Raw genomic sequence first — 14,974 nt, 5'->3', positions numbered from 1 at the left:
CATGAAATCTGGGATGAAATATATATGATTCTGGCCTATACACTAATATATTATATGAACAGAATACTGTTAAATTACTGGCAAATGATTACTCTCCTAAAGCATTCCACCTACTGAGAGCAACATAAAACTTAAACCAGTAAAGCAAACTAGTGTTCTTTAAAAGGAGAAAAAAAAGAAAGGCAACAAAATTTTAGAAAAGATATAAATAAAAAAATACTGATAGTACTTTTACAGAGTGACACCAATCAAACATAGTTTGACCTCTGAAAAAGATGTTTGGGATGAAAACTGCATCTGATATCCCTTTCTACTGAAATAAGAAATTAGGAGTTTCATCAGAAATCATTAACAGAAGTTTAGGGTTTAGCTTTCAATTGTGTGTTTATGACTGCAAATATTATAAAAAGCTCTTCATTTCATGGCTTTAAGCAGCAGAAAATCTAACCAAGAGCTACAGAAATATTGTCATTTTGTCCTCCAGGCACATTCCTCTTAAAGCTGCATCTCACTATGCTTCAATCCAGCATTTGATCTGATAATCAAGGCTTCATGTTATTTTCTGATCATAAAAAGAGCAAAATTTGACACAGTGGAAACCAGCCTTATTCTAGACTGTGAAAACAGGCTAAAAAAAAAAAAAAAAAAAGTCACAGTTCGTAATGTAGTTTCCCTTATTTTGAGATGCTGTAAGTCAAGCATTGCCATTGGAAGTGAACTGAGATACACTAGCATAAGAATGATGTGATAAAGAAAGCTTCAATGCATGGAAAATTATGCAAACAATTCCTTCTTAATCTGCATCAGCAGTTTATTTTCTGCAAAGCTGGAAGGAAAAGATACCATGAAAGACCTCCTTCAGGCTATATTCCTACAGCAATGGAACTGGTTTTGGAAGATCTCTAGCCATGGACAGAGACATATTCCACTGGATCACGTTGCTTAAAGCCTCATCTTAGATGCCTAAGGCCATCAGATATTGCGAGAAAAGTTATAAAAGACATGGCACTAGATTAGAAATACACTTGTCAAGGGCATTTGTTCCTTTAAAAGAAAAGGTCCCAAACCACTGCCAAAACTGCAATGCTACATCACAGTTTTTATTTAATTTTTAGATGCTATCTCACAAAACCCAAGAACAGTAAGTTCTATCCTTACAGAAAACCAGAAATTCCCATTTAGAAATGGCGCACTATGAAATCTTTGCTTTCTAAGCCTGGCAGATCATTAAAACATACCACTAAAAATTTCCTTACATTTCTCCTTTCGCTTTTCCCTCCTGCAAGATTCTTAACATGATTTTAGTGACTGCCACCTTCAAAACCTCTAAAGCCAAAAACCATTTCTTTGTGTCTACCAAAATCCCAAAGCTGCTGCTTATAAATAGTATAAAACGTTATTTTCTACAGCAGTTCATCAGAATTTGGCAGCTAAAATCATATGGAAATGAGATTTGGCAAAACAGACAGTACTTCCTGGTAGCCTTGTCTTCCAAAGGCTGGTCTTAAACCAACAACCAGGAAGGCAAAAAACTTCCAGTTGTCCATAGCTTCTTGCATGTATATTACCTTTTCCACCATGCCCTCCCTCTAGTATATTAACTCACTGACTACAGTGGGCAAGGGCAGTATTCAACTACAGTGCTAAGCTGCAAAGGTTCAATGCGTACCTCTGAAAAATAGCACGCGTCTCCCAAATCACAGTGTAAACCCAAGCCCATGGGGACAGTTTCTTGACTTCAGCAACAGTCCCGACTGCTGTAAGGGAGTAACAACCTAAATAACAACTTCTGAAGGAAGCTGCCACAAATACAATAAAATGTAATAAAACATGCTACCTGCAGTACTTTCCACTGGTAAATCTTTATTGATTATCACTGCCAAATGCCATATATTTCTGTGGAAATGCTGTAGTCAGTCTGTTGTTAAAAGTGAGATCTCTAAAAGTATTTGTTAAGGTTTTAAATGAACACACAAAAGGAAGCAGGTTGTTTTGGGCTTCATGTTGCAGTATGACCTACACTGTGCCTCCTTCCTCCCACTTTCGCCATCCCCCCCCCCCCGCAATTTCAAATATGTGAGAACAGAAAACTACATCACACTGAATTTGTAACAAGAGAAGTATTTCAAGACTTTGCTGGATGCAGGGGAGAGCTTTATTAATTACACATTGACCATGCTAGTAACTTATTTCCACTGGAAAGGCTCGCGTAGTTTAAAAAGTGACAAAACCATCGCAAACATCCACACCACACTGAATTCCTACAGCCCCACTAATTGCCTCCAGCTTGCCTCACTAGCTACAAGTCATCTCAGTCTTACAGGGACATATGCAGATCTTCCACCACGTTAAAATGGCAGCAGGTCCGCATAGACTTAAGTTTACACTGCACTGGGTACCAGTAATAATACACAGCAAGGCCATCCTTGCTTGAAAGAAGGTATCAACAAAATGCGTTTTCAAACAAAACGTCCCAAAAATCTGCCCTACACATTCAAAACAAGTACTTTCATTGCAGACGCAAAATTTCAGCAAAGCATTCAGACAGACGGGTAAGACTGCCAGGACAAACTGGCGCTTTTTCTGACAGTGAAAGTGTCCCAAAAAGTTCTAGGTCTGCAAGTTGTTGTTAAAGGACTTCAAGATGCTTATTAAGGCAAAAGTGACCTGAATACAACACAGCAAAATTGGCTCCAGTACCAAAACAGCTTGGCAAGCACAGTACATCAAGCTGATCCTCCTGACACAGCTGACCACACTCTGGCTGTATACTGTGCCATGGCCACAGAAAAAGAATAAAATAAAGGCATGTCTCCTTTAACGGAGCCTGTGGCTCTCTGCCATCTGCCTGGTAAACAGATCAGTAAGATGTATGTGTTATTTAGATGTAGGTGAACAAAAGCCACAGTGCTGGGCAGGATAATCTCCAAACATGGATAAAATAAAAGACCTTGACCAATGAATAACTGGACACAAAATGTCTACATCTTCTGCCACACTGTCATCAAAGTTATACAGAAAAGGTTGCAGTTTCTTCCAGGCACAAAAGCTCATAAAAATACTTTAACTATAAAAAAACATAACATCACTGTAGCAATAACTCAATGCTTTTGTCAAGAAAGGTTGGACCACATGATCCTTGCAGTCCCTTCCAACCTTGTATTCTATGATTCTATGATTTATGTTGGAATATGAAAATGTACAGCCTTGAATGACCTCTGTTGGAAAATGGTTAGAAGGTAATACTGACTTTTTTTCCATCTAAATAAAAACTTATTTTATGAGAGAGTCCACAGCAAAAGAGAAGTTAAGTATGTCAAGGTGACCAAGCTGAGAATCAGGAAAGAAATTACAAATTCCATTCTCTAGAAATAGTAAATAGTTTCAGACAGCTCATTACATTTACCCCCAGCAACCTCAGCAAGGGTTAATGTGTAACTAAAAGTAACAGAGCTATGAAGTCAGCGAAAAATGCAGACGGGTAACTGCATGGGTCATGCAGCATTGCAGAAACACTCATCTAAATCCAGAGACGGTCACTCAGATTTGTGGAAAGAAGTCCACGTATACCTAGTGAGAGGCTGACCGAAGTGACATGCTCATCTATAGATGCGGACTATCCAACCAATTTCAGTGGGGTATCTGCATACCAAATTGAGGTGTCTTAGTGCTTCATTCAGACAGTGCAACTAAACACAACAGCAAAATTAAGCAAGTATGTAAGAACAGCGTTACAGAGGTCAGAGTGAGATAGCCCTTGAAGTGCTGTTGTCATAAAGCCAAACATTTAACTGGCTTAAATCTATGGAGCAGAAACTAAAGCACTATGTTTCCTATATACTACACAGAGAGGATCAGGGATCTGGATGCTAGAAATCATATTCAGGATACAAAAGATGTGCTCCTAAAGCAGCAACTAAGAAACATTGAGGATGAAGGCACCACTTATTCATCACTTTTGATCTTTGCCATCTGAACCTGGACTGCAAGAAAGTGTCCTCTTCCAACACGGGATTCAGAGCCCTAACCACCCTCCCAGAAGCAAGCACTTTAGTTACTATATAAATGAATATACAACAGAAATAGGTAGGTGTCTCATTTTATACTATCGCACAAAAGATAAAACACCTTCCCAAGATACAGGATGCTTGGTTTCAAATCACATCTCTTTCCAAAGTGAGCTCAGCACATAGCTCACACCTTCCAGCACAGCCGGGCACACTTGTTAAGAGACCCGTACTTTTAGCACTCCTGAGGTTGTTAAAGCCTCCAGAAAAGCTCAGAGAGTTACTGCCTCTGAACAAGTAAGATTGTATAGTGCAAGGGTTAGGAACACCTCTGAGGGGATGGGAGAAGAGACCTAACTTATAGCCATTTCACATTAAGCAACAAAATATATACCATTAAGAGTCTTGCAGCAAGAAACAAAACTTCAACGACCCTCTTAGCACAATCATAAGACACAGTCATGTTCACATTCTCTGTTGAGCCTAATTAACCTTTAACTATGCCATGCACACACAGCCTCAACAGGAGGGAGACAGCCTGCAATGCATGGCCTCGAAGGCATGCAGGCTGAACTTGGCTCCCACTGACCCCCAGGAATTCAGAGGGAGGACAGGGGCTTCGCCACCCAGTCCAAGATGTCCCTGAGCAGGGACAAAAGCTGACCTTGTGGTAAGCAGGGAACTTAAAATTTGAAGACATTGATGCGTATCGTGCAAAATGGGGTGTGAGACTCTCCACTTTGGAGTCTCCCACCAGAGGTCTACCTCAGTTACCTTGTCTCACATGGGGAGCAACCTCAGACCGGGAAACCAACAGCCTGCTGGTTCATGGGGCAAGGGAGGAGGCTGACACTGCCCAGATCAGCTGGAGCATCCAACACTGGTACACAACGACTTCATGACATATGGGTGGGAAGAAAGAATCCTGCACCACTTTCCATCAGTCTCTATGAGACTTTTGTTCACTGGGATCTGAAATCCTGCATGATAGAAATGCAACTGCAAGATATGTGCCCCATACCTGCATGCCAAGAACAACTCGTCATGCTAAAGTATTACCAAAAAAAAGTATAAATCATAAGCATAGATTATCAGCCTGCTGGCCTCTTGCAGAGGCACTTCTCCCATCCCATGAATAGCCAGGATTTCAACTCCCCAATCAAAAAAGAACCTTTAGACCCTACTACTAAAACACACAAATGCACCCAGAGCACCTTGCTCCAACAACCCCACGTATATGGCCATCTGGGCACACAATCCATACATGCTGATATACTATTGACAGCAATGGGAAAACAAGATGCAGTACTACAATATGCAAGCACCAGGTGTGTATACAGTATGTATGCAGTACAACAGGTGAAGTATTTATTAAAAAAAAAAAAAAAGACAAAAAACTATATAAAGGTAAATAATAGAAGTGGCACGGAGGATGGATGCACAGCTGGCATTTACAGATAAAATGAGTCCTCATGAGAAACAGAAAAACGTACGTCACGCACCTTGCAAGCCACTTCATTTTCTTTGCAAATTGTATGTACATGCATCCATACACATTACAGAAACATCTTTGCACTTGGGAAATACTGGATTTCCCCAGGAATAAAAGTAAAAAGATCAGAAAGTGCTCTGCACACTAAAATGTGCATTCTGTAGACATTTTTCAGTCTAAAACTAGGTCAAAGTCTCAGACTATGTAAACAACATGATCCTCCCGGCTCACTGACTTCAATGACACCAATGGATCTTACTTCTCTTATTTTTTTCCCACTTCTAAAACGCAAAAAAAAAAAACAGTTTTATGGAAGGAAGTACAAACTGCATTTTTTGCCATTCTTTCTCTTCATTTCTAGGCTTCTAAATGCAGTAAAAACTCATTAAAGCTTTCGATGATAATTCTTCCTATCAGAAATTTGCTAGATAGTGCTTTTCAACTTCCTTAAAACTCTCTTTATCATACTGACAACACATAAAATGCTTACCTTCCATAGGCTTCTCCATAAAGGAGGACAATCTCTAACTGTGCAAAGACAGTAACTGACCTCCTACCAAAGAAAGCAAGGACCTTTTTGCTTTCTTCTACAGAAAGCAAAAGATTTCCCGCTTCATTCTGTTAAGATTTTTGTACATAACTTTTAAAAATTCCCGTTAGCTGTTGAGGCATATTTAAATTACAAAATTTCCCCTAAATGAAAACAACTATAAGAAGCTTTCTATAGCTGCTGCTGTGCCATTCTGTAAGCTCCCAGGGTGTCAGAGCTGCACAGTGAGAACTAGACACACAACCAGAAGAAAAAAAGCCCTGAGAGAGTAAACAAATAAAAACAATTTTAAAGAACAGTACAAAATTTGGAGAAAACATTTTCTTCTTAGTTTACAAATTCTAAAACTGTTATCTACAAAAGCATAATGAACAGTGAGGTAGCCACTTGACAGAAAGGAAGAAAATCCACCTTATGCAAGCTGTTTATAGACACCTGCACACAACCAGACAATGAAAAAGAGGCAGAGCTATATAAGCAAGAGTAATTTAAAAGAAAAGAGCTTTTTCTACCTGGTTTGGATGCCCTTCTTCGAATCCTCATTTTAGGTAAGGAAGGCCAAGAGTAATTAAAAGGTGAATCAGAGTCTGAGTCCATTTTTGAGCAAAGGAAACAGCAGATTCCTCAAGTTGCAATTTGTTGTTCCCAATAACAAGTCAAGTCTAAGAGTATGGACAAAGAAGGATCAAATTGCCCTCTAAAGACAGGGGAGGGAGAAGCTGTAAATGTTTGCTCTCTTCAGGCATCCAGGCATGTAGACAGATCAGGCTGCAAATGTTAAGGCAGAAGCAAGGAGGTTAAAGTATGAGAGCTTCGAGAGGAGCTGTTGCATCGTGGTCCAGAGCTATTTGAAAGGTCACTGTGCACCAATGAATCATTAACTCACCTTTCCATTTTGATGTAAAAGAAAACAATAGGAGTAAGGAATGGGAAAACACGTCTCAAAAATAAAGAAATTATTGCAAGCATTTTCAAAGCTTTTTCTCTTTGTTAAAATGGTGTTTACAAGGACTGTCAATTTAAGAACAGCAAAATGCTGGAATTAAAGAAGCCGAAGATTAACAGTAAGCTAAGAGCATTAATCAATCTGCTGGATCCTATGTGAGCACTGAGCAATACCATCCCTCTCAGCATTTACATCTTCAGCAGACCTCAGGATGTTGCAGCCGGAAAACAAGTGATAACCCAGTCAAAAGTCTGTCGCTCTCATCTTTCGAACTCAAGTGAGCTTATAGCTTAAGTGTTACAAAAAAGATTGCGCTGTCATTAGAGGAGCTCTATTTCCAATAATATTTAGTCTGAATATTATTTTCGCCTTCACACAGTCACCAAGTTAGACAGTGAATCATAAAGATTTCGTGGAGCTGGCACCTTTACAGCTCTGGTCTAACCTCACAGCAATGCACAATACAGCTAGTGACTAATTTACAACAAATCCTCCATTCTTATACAGTCTCCCTGAACAACTTGTAGGCAATTAGTATTCAGTAGGAACTCATTATCCCTTCCCCCCACATCTTTACACTACACAAACTACATTTTTTTTAAAACAGGCTCAAATGTGGCTATACAAGAGCTAATACAAAAATAACATGTCCACGGTTTCTTAACCAACTCCACCAAACATTTCTTTTAGTTAGCCCACAATGTATGTGGTTTTGTATTCCACATAAAGGAGGAGAGGGAATGTGGATCAGCTTAAATGTCAGTTTTTGGAAGATGATGACATTTGAGCTTGTTAACATTCCTTACTTCACTTCAATTATTTTTCAGGCTGCTGAGGTCTGCAGCGCTACTTCTGTATTATGTTTCAAGTGATTCCTCATTCCACACTTCAGTCAGAGATAACAACGTATTTGTTTAAAGAAAATAATGCAATTCAAATGCAAATTTAATTCAAAACCCATTAGAAAAATATCTATCAGGTTTTCAGGGATAAATAATTATTGTACAAGCGCTTCATAAATTACAAAAAACAAAGTTGAAACACATCATTGTTCTGCCCTTCCCTTAACTGAAGTTCTGCCAGCTTTGTTAGGCCTGAAAAGAATAATTCAACCCAGATGCTGGAAACCTTAGACTTTCACTTTAAATATTAGACACTCCCATAGACTTTTTTTGATTTATATATATAATTAACAGCTCCAGGGAATTACAACAGACAATGGATGACTGAAAATACAGACAGGATATAAATTCATGCTTTAAGCATCCACTTCAAAATATCCCCACTCCCTGCAATGTCAGGTTCAAATTGCATTGATAAATCCCCTGGGTACACAGGAATGCAGGCACTGACATACACCTCCCCACCTGCATGCCATTCAGGGCACTTACCTACCTCTGATTGTGGCTGCAGTTCAAGAGCAAAGGAAAGGACAGAGCATATTTGTTGAATTACTTGTTTGCTTAGGAAATGTCTTCCCAATTGCTCCAACACAAAAGATTTCCCTTCTATGCTGTAATTTTCCCTACCCAAGTGTGCTCTCTTGATCAACGGATGTATTTAATGCCATCCTAAATAAAAGTCTTAATTTCAGACACATTCAAAAGGCAGTGCTAAACGGGTGAAGGGCAGTTTACATTTAAAGAGAGCTGTACATTTTACACTGGCTTTAAAATTTCTCACCTTTCAATTTTAGTAGTTATTCCTTTGTTATACTTTAGCACAGAGTCACAGAAACATTTGGGTTGGAAAAGACTCTAAAGATCATCAAGTCCATCAATAAATGTAAACTTTTGCTTTACTTCTTTGATATCTGCATTTATGTATCTTTTCTCTGTATTGATAAATTCCAGCTTTTTTCATCTTATATTCAATACAAATACACTTATTCACTCCCACTGGCCTTCCCAGACTTCTGTTTAGTCCAAGCAGGGATAACTAGAACTAAACAAGACAATCTCAATGCGGAAATGCAGCCCATGTATTTAATGGCATTAAAATATTTTACATGCCAAGACATTTACTTTCCTGAATGACCTCTGTATGCTGAATAAATGTTTCCATTGACTGCTTAGTTATTGCTTGCTTCCTCCTCTAAACTTGTAACCTTAATTGAGAACCTTCTAATACAAATGAATAGTTTAGGATTGTTAAATAATTTTTTAACAGCAGCCCTATTATGTAACATTCAGAGAATCCAGCTATTAAACTTTTGCTGTCATAAAAAACAGATAATTTACTCCTGCCATTTATCCTCTATTTTTTGGCCCAGTTCTTAAGCTTTTCAACCACCTAGTACAATTTTCCCTGAAAAGGTTCTTGCACGAAATTTGTCAATGGCAGTTTGAAAGTGCAGACAAATTATCAACCTTAACTTCTATTTCTGAAGGGTTAATTGAATATCACTCCTGTTATATGCCCTAAAGGATTTTTTTTTTCCAGATTACAAAACTTCTTTATGCATCCGTGAAAGACTGCATGCTGCTTTTTGCCATGAAGAAGGGCTTTGCCCTACAGTCCTTGACTAAAAATATTTTTCCCCATTCTTGCATTTTGTGGGATAATCCAACTCACTTTTCACCTTCCACTCTTTGTTTTTAAACAACAGTTCAGCAGTGGCATTTGCATGTAGCTGGCACATAGATCTGGCAGCTTATGAGATAAAATGTGCATTCTAGCTGGAAAATATTAACCTTACTTTCCACTGAAAAAAATGTTTTCAATTATGTATACTAAGGCATAGATGTGAAGATAAAGAACAAATAAGGGTTTTGTGTGCATTACCTGAGGCTAATGCTTTTGATAAATAATGTCATGTCTTAAATTCTTTCACCCAGTGTTTGCCAAAACATATTCATATGATGTAAATGTTTTTCAGAGACATTACAGTCTATTCTCTGACTGTTCCCTTGGCTTATGACAAGACAGAAGGAAGTAGAGGAATGTCACCAGTATTTGCAGTCTCCATGGAACAGAGCACTTTCACCTCCCCCATACACTCAGAAGACAACCCTAACGTGCCAAGAAGGTGGGCTCTCTCCCCCCAAACACTGATAAACCAGCTTCAAAGCTGGTGGTTCTCTCTCTCCAGCAGATTAGGAGGAGACAATCCCTCCAGGCCTAGTATCCCCTTCGCTGATGGGGAACAGATATACGCAATATGGAAAGCAGGGCTACAGACCCCATAAACAAGGCTGGCGAGGGTAACTGTTGGACATGTGTGATAAGAGCTGCTTCAACAATGACTCTGCCAAAAAACACCCTGCACTGTTTGCTCTGGTCAGAGGCTCCCCTGACATCAGGGATGAAGTTGACATCCCCCAAGCCTGGTTTTGCCTCAGGAGCAGCAGAGCCTGCAGTCACTTCCCAAAGCTTCAGAGAAGACTCTGACAAGAAAAGATGATACAGGAAGGGCTAGATGCTCTTCTCTGCTGGCCTCTGTGACCCACATGGTTTTCCTACCCTCTTCACTCCGTTGTTTTTACTAATTACTGTGCATCTTCCCACAGAGAAAATCAGCCAATGCACCTGGACAAAAAAAAAAAACACAACACCCTACATTAGACTTAACAATTGTGTTAAAAACTCAGCAAACATGAATTAAAGGTGACTAAAAGCAAAATGCTAACATCCAGGTCCCACACACTACTCACTGTCCAACCCTCATACTCCTTCCACCCACCCACAAGAATTACGTGATGACTATGCAGACTGCTGTCGGGAACACCCTCACAGGACTTATATGACAAACACCTTGTCAGACATTTTTTTTACTACCTGTTCTCACTACCAAATACCTGAGTCTTTCTTATGAAAGTTTATATTGGTTTAGTCAGAAAAACTTTGTCACATCACTGTTCTCCCCTTCTCCCTTTCCCAAATCACTGATGAATTGAAAAACACAGAACCAAGCCCGGATCCTCAAATCTCAGAAGACAAACTTTCTTACTTGTTTTTATGATCTTCCTAAATGCTGTGTCTGATAGGTGACTCATGTTCAGTTTAGGGAACTGCTTGGTTTATTTCCTTATTTTGTGAACAGAGACCTACTGAGGCAGTTTGAGATTTCATCTGTTCGGTAGTGGATCCCAAAAGGTGCAATACACTGTTCAGTGTATTACAGCATTTGGTGCACCCCATCTCACTCATTAGCACCCCGTGGAAAGCTTCTTTTTCCACATCACCCATAGAGGTAGAGGGCTGGGAAGGACAAGGAGCAAGGAAGAACAGGGAGTTTCTGGCACTGTACAATTCCACTTCAAACATGGCTACTTTCTAGTGTTTCAACCCCAACGAAGCCACAGGTTTCAACAATGTGAAAGATAATTAGTGTTTAGTGTCACGAAGTCTGTTCCTCACACCAGTTTAAAGATTTTGCTGTCCAAAAAGGGCACAGTCCTGGGTAAATTCAGGTATCAAATCTAGCCAAGTTTTGATATGAGATTAAATGGCCCTGACCCTCTTAATCATCCTCATACCTCCCCTCATGCAGGTGTTCTCCATCTTTCCAGTCAAACAGCTGATGATGAAACCCACCACACCAGAGACCCTATTTCTCTAGTATCTCCTACAGATGCTGTGTAGACAGACACTAGAAATATTAATGAAAAATAGAAAATAATGACAGTACTACAAATTTGGGTTGATTTTTTATGGACTTATTTGTGCAATTTCTTGCACAGTAGCTTGGAAATGAATAGTTTTTGCTTGGAATGAAAGTTTTTGCCTTCACAGATACCCTGCTGAGAGCAGCAGGCCACCCCACCCATCTCCAAAAACACTGTTCTACACAGACCTCAGAGTTCACACTTCACAGTCAGGTCAGGCTTTAGGAGAAGCAGAGTCAATTTTTGTGCACCACTTTCTGAGTTGCTTTAAGCTAGACTGCTGGTTCAAGTGTTTTTATGCTCCACTGCATCTATTTCCACATGGATGTATCTTTTTATGATCTCCAGACAGGCCACATGGAATCACAGTGCTGTTGTAAACCACTCAGACTGAGAGCAGACCACGCTATCTGAATTTACAACTAACTCCTTACTGTTATCCTGCAGGTATATTTCTAATTACAATGTTAATTATGAAATTATTTTTAAGGCTGTTCTTTTAATGTTTTCTTTGAAAGCAGAGTGACAGCTACAGTGAGAGCAGCTACAATGAGAGTAACACTTTCACGCTAAAAATATCACGCTTGTGACAAATGATGTATCCTACAAAGAGCTATTAGCAATACTTTCTTCTTTCAAAATGCAACTGCTTGTCAGTGGTGGCTACTTAAACCCTGTTTCTTTGATAAATTAAAAGAAACAGCTTTGCATAAACTACAGTTGTACTGCAAAATCTTTAGAGAGCACCCTGAAGATTTTGATGACAAAGGGCTCAGAGTTTTTACAAAACGGAGATGAAAACAGCACCCAATCCTGACTCAACGTAGCTCCAAAGAGTCAGTAGGCATACTCATATCATTATCTCAGGCTTTGTCCCAACCTCTTCATGTTGAACAGTTCACTGTCCTGCTATTAGGATTTCACAGTGTTCCTCCGGCTCAGAACTCTCTGATGTCTAGTTCATGACTGACTGCATATTCTTTTTTTTTGCCTCCTTTTTTTCACCCGCACCATTCAGCTGATGTGGTTTAGAATAACAAGCTCATTAATACTACTTTCACGTGACAGCGGTCAGTATGCCCTGACTCTTGAAACAACCACTAAGCACTTCCAACAAAGTACATAAAGGGATAATTTGCCTAACTGCTCTCCTTGCCCAGTATCTATTCACATCAAAAGATTAGTTGGGATATGTTGTACAAATGTGGATGGAAAGCTTGTTGATGTTTGTCTCATACCCTGATGAAAAGCTCCCTTGAGTTTATTTGCAAAGCTTGAGAATTAAGGGCTAGAGTAAATAAAATTCTCTTCCTGGTTTCACATCCATGGAGCCCTGTGCAAGCCCCAGCAATGTGGAGAAAGCACATGAAAGCAAACTCAAGTTTGAATTGGACCTCACTCATGCTGAAGTTTCACCAGTGACTTGGTTGTTAAGTCTACGCTTATGCTGACAGTCTGCACAGTCAACAAGTTCACCAAAGACCTGTCTCATTAAAAATCCAATTTTCAATGTTTCAGGGAAGACTTCAAGGGAAGGGATGCCTCTCAAGGAAGAAGAAAGCTCAGAAATGTGTTCATATGTGCACTTTCAAGACTACAACTGTTTTCTCCACATTGTATTTCTAGAATATATTTCACATTTAAAGAGTGACTTGACATTAGATATATCCCAGATTATTTATTTATGTTAGCATGAAAAGAGACCGGGCAGAAGAACAGGCAAAAGAGCTTATTTAAACATCAGGGGGAAAAAAGAGCCTCTTCTTGAAGGATTATTTTGTTAAGCAAATTTGGTTTGGATTCTAGGCAGAAGAGGAGGACAAGTTCTGGGAAGCCAGACAGCACGTCTGTAACTTGCTCATTATTCTTTCTGTCTTTCTTTTGAGGTTAACTTGAATTATAATGTCTCAGAAAATCAAGAGTGGAGGAAACTCCGAGAAACAAGAACAAGCTTGTTCTAGTGCCTAATGCTGCTTCTTCCAGATTTCTCCACAAATTTTTAATTCAACTCAGTTCAGACTCACATCCCAGGAAGATTTTACTTCACCATCTTTTGCAGTTCTCAACTATTCTGCAATCCTCAATATTTAGTTGTTTATAGACACTCTAAACAAAGGGAAATGCATTTTATTTACTGAAATAAACTACTGCTTTATTTAAATGTTGTTTAAAGATTGCTTCTGCCAGGACTCTGACAGATCAACACCAAGTTAAGCCTCTCTTCTGCAAGATGCAAGGAACTACGGAAAGGTTTTGGAGAAGCAGAAGCAGCAACATAAAGATCTCTGAAAGCCGCAGGAAAAAGGGGCGGAGTGTAAGTCCCACGGACATTAGCTGCAGCAATAAATCTACAGTTTTCTACAACTATTTTTTTTTTCTTTTTTCCTCTACAATTTTCAGACAACTTACCTTTCAACTAAAAACACATTTTAAAAAAAAGCCTCCTTTGCCACAAACTGACATTCCAGAACCTCTTCAGCATAACTAGTCTATATATTTGCACACCTCAAATCAGCCAAGTATTTCAGTGCCTCTTTCTCATGTCACTCTCTACAGTCTTCCCCATTTCAGATGAACAACTGAGACACAGGAAAAAGATGAGTGACATACCCAAGGCCCTGTTGTAAAATCCATTAAAGAGCAGAAACCAAAGCAAAGACCTGCAGTTCCTGGCCTAGAGATGCTGTGGTTGGATCACCAGCCTCTCTCAAAGCATATACAAGGGAAAGACAAGATTGAAAAAAGAAAAAAAATACTTCAAACCAAAAAGATGTTTATACCCTTAACCACACCACTCTTGTAACTGTCTAAAAGAGGCAACACTTACCATGTAACTTTCACTTTTATCTATCAATAATGATAAAATTATTTCCATTCATTCCAATGTCAAAAGAGGCACATTTGACTCAGAACACTTCCAAATGCAAACATTCTGCCCACCAAAACTAAAAAGCAATGAAACACTAAAAAAGGAACAAAAGATACAACCTCAATCAGCAGAAAAACTAATCATTTCACAGACCTAACCAAAGCTGCATAAGGGCAGGACTCCTGACAGCAGGAATATGCTTTTTTCTCTCACAAAAAAAAAAAAAAAGAGTACTTTTTCTAGTCTTACCAACCAGTAAGGATATCCAATTAAAAAAAGAACAAAACAGCAACATTGAAACCAGATTTTTCTGCAGATTACAGTGCAACCCTACTGGTTTACCCAGAAATGATGATGATCATGTTCTGTTCCTTTAACTGATCTGGGGTTTGACTGGGATTTCTGTAGAACTACAAAAATCAAAGACTCTACTAAAAACACTTTGTAGCTGCCTGGTCACATACAGCAAACTGCCAAAAGTTCGGTGTCAGAATTTTTATCTC

At 39.1% G+C, this 14,974-nt stretch overlaps 1 protein-coding gene across 6 annotated transcripts in view; it reads right to left on the bottom strand.

Annotated features, from left to right (window-relative positions):
* ARHGEF28 (Rho guanine nucleotide exchange factor 28) overlaps positions 1–14,974 on the bottom strand; it is a 129,061-nt gene that overhangs the window by 58,075 nt on the left and 56,012 nt on the right. For 2 of the 6 annotated variants that reach the window (XM_054053897.1, XM_054053898.1), the window contains exon 1: positions 6,562–6,883. The exons of 3 other annotated variants lie outside the window; for them this stretch is intronic. In XM_054053897.1, the coding sequence (XP_053909872.1) occupies positions 6,562–6,646 (85 nt within the window). In that variant the 5' untranslated portion in view covers positions 6,647–6,883. Of the gene's footprint in view, positions 1–6,561; positions 6,884–14,974 lie in introns of those variants that run through there. One more of the 6 variants, XM_054053899.1, reaches the window with a different exon arrangement.

This window comes from Cuculus canorus, chromosome Z (genome assembly GCF_017976375.1).
Source record: "Cuculus canorus isolate bCucCan1 chromosome Z, bCucCan1.pri, whole genome shotgun sequence".
Lineage (NCBI taxonomy): Eukaryota > Metazoa > Chordata > Aves > Cuculiformes > Cuculidae > Cuculus > Cuculus canorus.
This window is presented reverse-complemented; position numbering and strand designations above follow the sequence as displayed.